This window comes from Lactuca serriola, chromosome 2 (assembly GCF_051521515.1).
Source record: "Lactuca serriola cultivar US96UC23 chromosome 2, Lser_US96UC23_V15, whole genome shotgun sequence".
NCBI classification, from domain to species: domain Eukaryota; kingdom Viridiplantae; phylum Streptophyta; class Magnoliopsida; order Asterales; family Asteraceae; genus Lactuca; species Lactuca serriola.
The window spans coordinates 167,272,058-167,282,232 of NC_136409.1; the positions used below are offsets into that span (position 1 = coordinate 167,272,058).

The following is a 10,175-nucleotide window of genomic DNA, read 5'->3' on the forward strand; positions in this document are numbered from 1 at the left end:
TTATTTCGGCGGTGATTGTCGGTCGAGGAGGTGTGAAGGATTTTTGAAGATGAAGAATTTTCTGCATGTGATGTGGTGGTGATGTTCCAGGTTTGACTGAAACGAGTTTCTTCCAAGGCTATAATGGATCGAGTTTCAAAAAACACAGGAAACGGAACTCGATGGCGGAGCATTATAGCGATGTTGTCAAAACGTGTGGAGAGGCCGTTTATGGTGTGAATCACAAGGTGTTTATCCTATTCTTGGAGGCGACATCAAGGTTCTCAAGAAGGTTGGCTATGCTTTGAATTTTCGAGCAATACGCATGCATCGACATGTCAGCCATAGAAAGATCAGATTTCACTCTCAAGTTGCATGATATGGGATTCTTTGTTGTCCCAAAAGAGTTTTTTAATGTTCAACCATATTTGACAAGCCTGAACATTGGATTTGACAACTGTGTTGACAAGATTTTAAGACATTGTCATGTAAAGCCATGTACGAATCACAACATCAACCTTTTTCCATTCGGTTTCAATGGGTTTGGGAGTTGTTTAATCATATGTATCATCAATATGATCAAGTGCATCATATGCTTCACAGTGAGTGGAGAACAACATGCGTCATGTATCATAGTTATGGCGATCTATATCAAGAAGAATCGAGATGTGGGCTTTGATGTTGGTGACAACAAAGACTTTGTGAGGGGGAGGGTTTATATGATTTTCGCCAACCATTGTAGAGGGTGAAGAGGGAGGAGGCTACTAGTAGGGTGAGGAGCCGCCGATGGAAAGGATGAAGTGAGAAAGGAAAGTGAGGGAAGAAATGTAGGATTTTAGGAAAGTTTGGATATGGTCTTTGATACCATATTATGTCAAAAGACTTTCTTGACTCAAAAAAGGTTACAATACAAGAATATATATTGAAAGATACAACTACAATGAGCCTATACACAATACACAATAATGGGCTATACAAGGGATACAAATGTATACACTAACAGTTTATACATACTCCAAAATGACCCTTTCCGGAGTAAAGGATTATTTCACTATATCGAAAGATGCTGGTTATTTAAAGTAATTGTTAAAAATTATGTGGTCGTTTTTTTTAATTTTTCTAATTTTCTATAATTATTGTAAAGCTTGTTACTTTAGAAAAGCATCGTAATTGGTTAAACTTGTGTCTTTCTCCCAGCAAACAAATTAGTTTCTTTATACTTTACAGCTTATATTAAAAAGATTCACAACTTTGTTATATATATATATATATATATATATATATATATATATATATATATATATATATATATATATATATATATATATATAGAGAGAGAGAGAGAGAGAGAGAGAGAGAGGGAGAGAGAGAGAGAGAGACATAGAGAGAGAGAGAGAGTTAGGTTCAAGTATTCTAACTAATTATTGTGTGGATATCGTATGCTATGAGAATGATAAAGAAAATATATTGTTTGATAATATAAATACGTTCAATCTTACATAACTATTGTCATTAACACACATTCTCACTAATTAAATCGTCTATAAGGTTATTATATACTTATTATTATTATTCGTATTTGTGTCAGAATGTTGTCAGAATGTTTTATTGGGTCGTACTCTGTCAGAATGAAAATGACTGAAAAATGATGTGTGAGAACAAAAAAAAATAAAAATAAATAGCGAGAATGAATGAAAATGACGATATTTTTGTAAGGTTGAATGTATTCGCATTGCTAAACAACTTATTTTCTTAGTAATTCTCATAACATACGATATCCGCACAATAATTAGTTAGAATAGAATAACGTAAGTATATATATATATATATATATATATATATATATATATATATATATATATATATATATATATATATATATATATATATATATATATATATATATATATATACAAGATTCACATCTAACATCTTTATCAACTTTGCTTGGTGACCTACAAGATTTTTACTTTTACCACATGGAATGTTTTACAAAATTATGAACGAGTCTCCAAAACTTTAATAAAAGAATGCAAAAATACAGGTATTAAATCAAAAACAACAAACATTTTACTTCTATGACAACTCAAGCTAAAGTTACACACTAATGAGTTTAAACTTGATCAGAGGATATATATACAACATGTTTGTTATCCATTTCGTTTTGTTGATGTTGAGCCATTGAAGTTGGTGATGAAGTCTTGAAAATGTAATCTTTAAAATGAAGACAATCATTAGCAGCAGAAAACGCCATGGAAATAGAAATGAGAGCAAAGACAATGACGAAGAAGATGGTTAAGATTTTGTTGATGAAAATGAAATGATGATGATGATGATGGAGTAATCCATGTATGGTGAATGTAACAGCCAATATTGACGCAAATACAGCCACGACTAATTTCCATATCAACTTTGGTATGTAATATGTGCATCGATGCTTCATTTGTTTTTTTTTTCTCTCTATGTATGTATATGTAATATGTGTGTTCATATATAAAGAGACGAAGAGTTAAGGACAAAGAATAACATAATTGTGGATAATAACAAGAATTAATATCAAATAACATAATTGTGGATAATAACAAGAATTAATATCAAATGAATTTTGAAATCATATGATTATTCAAACAAGAATTGTGTGTATGTGTATGCAAAAGTAAGGTGAACTTTAAACTAAGATGTTGTTTAATTGTTTTTTTTCTTACTAAGATGTTTTCGTCAAAATTAATCGGTAGTTGATATTTGGATGTTATAACTTCTATTTATATATGAGTGTTGGAAAAAACTAGTTGAAAGCTTTTAAAATATATAAAATTATATAAAATAACTTATCTAAAACACGCCATTGATTTTAAAAAATGGTAATGGGGTCAATTTACAAAATTATAAAAGAGTTTTTTATTAAATGATACTTGAAGTAGCTTTTAGATTTAAATTTTTTTGTTTTAATTCAAAGCTAGAAGTTCCTCCTATCGAACAAACACATCCTAAATCATATAGGGAAAATAAAATGACTGAAAGGGTAATGATTTCGGTACGTATAAAGTGGTATCCACTGAATACATAAGGTATGTTTTCCTAAAGAGAATAAATTGTCTTAACCTTACATTTCAAAATAAATTCCAAAATATCCATCAATTTAACATGAAAGGAGTTTGAGGAGAAAAAAAAAAGACTAATAGATAAAGAGTTAGTGTCTGTGTAAATTAAGTTGGGGTTTTTTTTGGCTTAACCCAATAAGTCATTTTGTCCAGATTAAATAAAAAACAGAAACAATGATCAAGTGTTCTTGTTAAGTCAAAAAGTCAACGGAAGAAACAAACAATGCACAATACAATACTCATGTTGATGAAATTTACAAGAAGTTACCCTAAAAAGATGATTTACTAGGTGTAAATTCACATAGATTGTTACCGATCCGATCTTATAAAAGTGGAATCAAGCTACGTTTGAAACTGAAAGATTTTTTGGAAGATTGAGAATGAGATTGAGGTGCGAAATTTAACCCAAACATAGCTTTAGGAGCATGACCCGGGTCCGTTAAAAGCCCAACCAATTTAGCCACAACCATAGCACTATCAGCCACATGGTCCATGTCATCAATCCGTGTCCATAACTTGTTAGCCAATTGAATCCTTCTATACTTTGTATTCAATGCAATCCCCCACCTCAAAAACAAACTCTCCCTCTCTTGTTCCGTTAATTTCTTCTGCATTTGCTTAGTCAGCATCTCCCTTTCACGCCTTAAAGACTTTTCACTGTTCACATATTCAAAAAATAAATAAATATATGATTAATTTTATATTGATTACATTTTTTGCTCCCAAATTGTAACTTATTTTTGCAATTTTGGTCCTTATTTCAGGTTTTTTAACAAACGTATCCCTATTCCAAGAAATTATCCATACTTTTTTGACCAAATATGCAAAAAACAGGTATACTCAAGAAGAAAAATATGTCATGTTACTTGAACACGGACCAAAAATGTATAAGAACCTCAAACGAGGACCAAATTTGAAAAATTCAGTTATACCAGGGACTAATAGTGTAAATTATATTTTTGGTCCATGGGTATAGCTGGTTTTTGTCCTTATTTGAGGTTTTTGTAATAAATTTGGTCCCTCTTCCAAGAAAGTAAAACAACATTTTTAGGACCACATTGGCAAATATCAGCTAGGGACCAAAATATACACATTTTATTTTTAGGACCACATTGGCAAATATGAGCTATAATCAGGGACCAAAAATGTAATTTACTCCATTTAATAATTTCACTTACGCTGAAGAACGTGTGATGGTGCGACCATCGTCTACAGCAAGGTTAACATGAGTGAACATGTCTTTGAGGAAGGCTAAGCGTCTGTGTTCAACCTCCATGTAAATGGAGTCATTGGGTTCACCATTGAAGAGCAAAAAGAAATAAGTTCTATGAACCAGGGACACATTACAAGCATGCCAAAGTTGTATGATTTCTTTTTGTAGTCTCTTGAACTCTGAAGACCATGATCCGTTTCTAAAACAATCTTCAATTGGATCCAAACCGATGCTTTTTACACTTTTTGACCTCTTGCTACTTGTACTCTACAATTAACAAAGTTAATATATATGAATCAATCAAGAGTTACATAAAGCATTGAATTTTTTTTTTTGAAAAGAGCATAAACTTACTTGGGTATCTTCAACTTTCTCATGATGTTGAGTCTCATCAGGTCCTTTTGTTGCTGATCTAAACGATAAATCATCTTCATCACCAATCTTCTTTTCTTCTTCATTAATTGTCCTTTTAGAAGAAACAGAACCCTTTTCAGATTCTACACCATGGTTGAACGTACGATTTTTCATAGGAAAACCATGCTCATAACAATTTGGAGGCGTATTTGTATTTGTATTTGTATTACCCTCATTCCAACTTCTACTCTTTGGTAATTTAAATCTTTGCATAAACTCTTCTTGGTAATCATCATTGTCACGAGGGTATGATTGTAATTCTCCATCTTCCTTTAATATTGCTTCCCCTTCCTTCTCTTCTTTCTCTTCATTCCCTTCATTCAATGGTGACTCCATTTCTATGTCTTCATTCAATGGCGATTGTGTAATTCTATCCGCATTCGAATTAGGTGACATATATTCGGGTTTAGAACTAATCACTTCATGACTTTCAATTTCACTTTGATCATCATGAAATGTTTCATGATTTGGGATCCTAATTTTCACATCAGGAGATGAACAATATGAGTCTACATTTTGAATGGAGTCCTCTCTTTCAATGCAACGAACTACTTTGCATAACACTTGTGGAGTTGCATTACTTTTGTCATCAACTTCATCCCAATCAAGACATGATTCAGTTTCACTTTGTGCAATTCTGATCATGGGTCTTATTGGAGTATGATCAGGCTCAAATTCAGTAACTCGGATGTAATTTTCTTCAAAACTACTTTCACTACGCCTTGGAGAATATCGACTTGATCCAAGGGTTCTAATGCTTCCATCAAATGAGTGACGTGGGTCCACCACAATTGATGTTTCTGGCATCATGTAAGTTTCAACTTCAGGTGTTACTTGCACTCGTAGGTGAGGGTATTCATCTGAACCCAACTGTAACATATTCAAAAAAAAATGAATATCTGAGATAAGTAAAATAAAATAAAAAAGTTTTTAAAAAAATATATGTTTTTATTTTTACCCGTGTCAATGAACTTCCATTACTTTCAACCACACGTAGTAAATCTTGAACATGTGATCGTGCATCGTCTCTTTCAGCTGTTAATTCATCAATCTGCTTCTGCATCTGTAAATGAGATGCAACATTTTTTTGTTTTTCATTATGTAAATTTATTAGTTTTTGTGTAATGTAAGGGGTAGAAAAGTAATTTCTTTATTACCTTTTCAAGTTGATGGTCTTTTTCCCTTAACAATTCGGTAGTGGTATCTGATGTGAAACGATTAGACCCTGGAGTTCTTAACTCACTTTCCAATCTATCTAATTCTCTTTGAAGATGCTTCACTAAAGCTTTGTCTGAAATTACCGTATTGACCTGGGCATTTGTACTTACTTCCTTTGCACAACTTGCAAACAAAAGTGTGTTTCTTGATTGTTCAACATGACTTCTTGCAGGACTCATAGTACAGATGATTGCTGTTCTTGAATTACCTCCTAAAGATGATTGCAGTATGCGAGTTAGCTTTGAATCTCTGAAGGGTATGTGTCCACTTCTTCCTTTACTGAATTCAAAAACAAGAACAAAAAAAACATAAATGAGGATAAAGTAAGCTAAAAAACATGCTAAATATGGAAAGAAAACAAACCTTAGCTTTCGAATCACAGTTCCTAGTGTTAAAAGACTTCGATTTATATGGCATCCTTCTTTTAACCTAGTGCCAGCTGTCAATGACTGGGATGCACGCTCACTTCCAGCAAGATCAACAAAGTTCTATAGTAAAACATAAAAGACAACTACTATATCTTAGTGACATGTTAATGTTGATGTTGTATAAAATCCATATCAATTTCTTTTTTTTTTTGCATACCACTGTAGAAACAAGTGTACTTGCACTGTCTCTCCCTAGATAGTTGGAGGGTGTACTTTCAATTGTCTGCATTTAATAATCAATTGTGATAAATAATATTGGTTATTAAGTATGTAATTTGAAGGATTTGTTTAAAGATTTTTACCAGTCTGATGATTTGGTGAGATCTAGAGCTTGTTTCATTGAGTGATGTCTCTCCAATCTGTCTCTGAGCTGTAAAATGAATTATACTTGAGAGTTGAAATTAAATGCTATGAATTGAGTGAGAGTTTAATGTGGTTGAAGATGTTAATTTTCTCACCTTCACAGATAGAAAGGAGCTCCATCATATGATCCCAGTCCCTAACACTTTCATCTGTTAGATTCTCAACGATTGTTCCTCTCTGTTAAAATTGATTCGCCATTAATGTTACTGAAATAAAAGATGTATTGTTGATGAAAACAAACTGAAATATATTCCTATTCACCTCTGGATCATCTAAAAGTCTGAGTGGATAGCCATCACTGCTAAGGAGATCTTTGACAGATTCATTGTATATTTCCATGGCGGAGAATTTCAGATGAAAGTCCCTATCTGGGTGCTACATTGAAATTAAAGAGTAGATGAGAGAAAAGTGGAAAAGAAATAGTTGATGTGAAGAATTTCTGAGATGATGTGAATGTGTGATTGATTACCTTTTGTACATAGTCATATATGTCTGCTAAAGTGTACTCTGTGATTCCAGTCATTGTGAATGTCTTCCCACTGCTTGTTTGCCCATATGCGAAAATACTTGCTGGAAATTGTTGTAATCGACTGTGAATGTGAATACAACTTGCAGAGTGTAACAAGATGAAAGAGTAGTAGAAAGAGAAAAGTGAAACTCACCATTGATACCACCAACAACTGATAGCACAACTTCCTTTGCTGCATCCTGGTATACCTGCCTTGTGGAGCAATCACAACCAAAAACCCTGTCTACACCCAATTGGGCACCATGGAAAGAATACGAAGAAGATCAGTATCAATTGATCCAGAAAAAAAGAAGAAGAAGAAGAAATTTTCCAGAAAAACGACTTACCAAATGTATATGCAGAGGGGTACATGGATCTCTCAGGGACACTAAGGTTCCCATTCTTGTAAACGATGGTGTTTTCAGCGACGCATTCCCAATCAGACACATCGTTCGTAACAATCTCTCTTCCATTCAAAGGTCGCAGCCGCACAGACACAAAAATCTTCTCGCCATGGCGGGAACCACCGTCCCCTGATCGCGTCCCCCCTCCTCCACTACCACCGGTTTCCCCCATCTCCAGCAGAAAACTTAAATCTCACGGGTTATACATAACAAATTGTGATATAATAGTAAGATATTTGTTCAGCTGTCCTCGATAATTCAAGTAATGGTAGCGGTAGAGGAGACATAAAGGGAGAGGGACCAACAAAGTCGTTAAGATCAAATAACAATCATCGTCTGAAACAACCGGTAATCATGAAAATCAGGTTAGCTAAAATTCAACGCAACATGTAGTAACATATCTCGTCAAAGTCGATTATAATAATGTAGTTGTATAATGTATAAACACATACACACATACAATTGTATGAATCTACACACCAATAAAATAATGATTCGCAAATTATACGAAAAGTCGTCAACGAGGACGGCGGTGTATTTAAGCGAATTGTTAAAGATATGGTCCCCGCACCGACCCTTTGTCCCTTTGATTTTACAGACTGTCATTGTCTTTTCCGACTGTTGTTTCTATAATCATTGACGAATTTCGTTTTGAGCAGAAAATATAAAGCAAAATTAGGTTCCAAAAGGTATAGATTTTGAAATGTAGATGAAATTTACCTTAGAGAATGTGATTGATTGATGTTGGATCAGATTCATCGTTCTTGTGCGAGCCGTCTCTCTCCCTCAGCACATATTTTTTAATGTACTGATGAGGATTTGAATGGAGGGAGAGAAGAGTGAGAGGAGCTATAAATTTGCAGAGATAATGATGATGATGATGATTGAAACAAATTCAAATTTTGGGAATCAGATTGAATTTGGGATTTGACGTCGGTGTTTAACGACTGGATTAAAACAAAAACACGAACTGTAACTGAATAATTGCCGCGTTATTTATCATAATAAATCCTAAAACATTTTTCCTGAAATTTATGTCCATTCAAAAGAAATGTACATTACTTCATCTATGTAAAATAGCATGTTTTAGTTTTCATTTAATTATCATCGTATAAGGTTATATTACCAAAAATATATATACACCGTACGAATGTTCTTATGTACTTCAAAATTTTTTAATAAATATATATATTTTTTGAAAAAAAACATTATGTTATTAATATTAACTGTTAAAATTTTTATAGTAACAAGATAAAATTATAATTAATTTGAACTGTCCAAGGCCCAGATGATAGGATTAAATAATAAAAAGAAAAATAACTACAAGCGAATTTTTAATTGATAATCAACAAACTCTCTCAAATAAATAAATAAATACTTATAAGGACAAGATAAGAGTATTTTCTCTTTAGAAAAAAAGGATAGGATTATTTCTTTAAATCTAAAAATCATAATTGGTAAGGATAAAATCATAATCAATTATCTAAAATCAAATAATAAAGTTTTGGAAAATAAATAATAATAAAAAAAAACACCAATTTTGAAGCCACAAACGACCCCAAATGACGAAAAAACACCACACGACATGGTGGAGCGATAAGTTTTCTTTATCAGGTCCTTTTAAATATCGTGTGTGAATAGATACAGGCCCCGCCCACATCCGCATAACGGGCCCTGCCCACACTCGCATAACGGGCTCCGCCCAATAACATACATATACAAGCACATACAAATATCTTACAGACAACAAGTATATCAACATAACCAATCAAGGGACGACCTTGGTGTCTTAGACCCACTAAACCCAGTGAGGAAACTCACCACGAAAAGCTGAATGAAACGTATGATCCCTAACTGCTGGTCCTACAGCTCCCCGAGCTATCAATTTCCAAATAAAAACTAATTAACATTTGGGATCTACATCGTAACCAAAAATCCCTACTTGGGGTAAAAAGACCATTTTACCCTAACCTAGCTTGGTCCAAGAATGAATCCCATAACCACAATGCAATGGGCCCAAAAGTTAAACAATCCATCAAGGCCCAAAATATGGCCCAATTTCTAGTTGGATCCAATCCATTCACATGGGCCTTAGCCCAAGGCCCAATAACATACCTGCCCTAAAAACTTCCAAGATCAGATGGCCCAACTAAACCCTAACCTTCTAAGCCCAAAATGAAGCCCAACCTTAAAGCACAACATCGAATGGCCACCTGACTGAGTACGTGGGGCGTACTCAGCTTGTACGCTAAGCGTACTGGCTCAAGGGCTTTTACGTTGCGCATACAGGCTTGTACCCCCAACGTACTCAACCATATCAGCCACCTTCTACTTTAAGCACTTAACTCGTTAAGACCTCACCCCCAAAGTGCAGATCTAACCTCCTTAATCTGAAATATCACATAAAGTTGCTAACTTGATGTTCATGCATTACCATAAGAAAGCTCTAAAGCTCAAAAAGGACTTAATGAATGCATGAGGCCCCTAAACTCCATAAAGTTGGCACCTTCATGCCAATAGAGCCCATGAAGACCTTAGATCTGAAAG

General features: G+C 33.8%; 1 protein-coding gene across 1 annotated transcript; it reads right to left on the reverse strand.

Moving 5' to 3' along the window:
- Nucleotides 1-3,255: 3,255 nt before the first annotated feature.
- LOC145087314 (kinesin-like protein KIN-7E) lies at nt 3,256-8,563 on the reverse strand. The gene is made up of 14 exons (XM_079025252.1): nt 8,349-8,563; nt 7,572-7,964; nt 7,379-7,468; nt 7,186-7,286; nt 6,978-7,091; nt 6,812-6,893; nt 6,656-6,723; nt 6,511-6,576; nt 6,289-6,413; nt 5,865-6,204; nt 5,666-5,770; nt 4,648-5,577; nt 4,259-4,560; nt 3,256-3,737 (listed from the first exon to the last, which is right to left on the reverse strand). The coding sequence occupies exons 2-14, from the start codon at nt 7,798-7,800 to the stop codon at nt 3,404-3,406; spliced, it is 2,886 nt and encodes a 961-aa protein (XP_078881378.1). The 5' UTR covers nt 7,801-7,964; nt 8,349-8,563; the 3' UTR covers nt 3,256-3,403.
- Between the last annotated feature and the right edge of the window lie 1,612 nt (nt 8,564-10,175).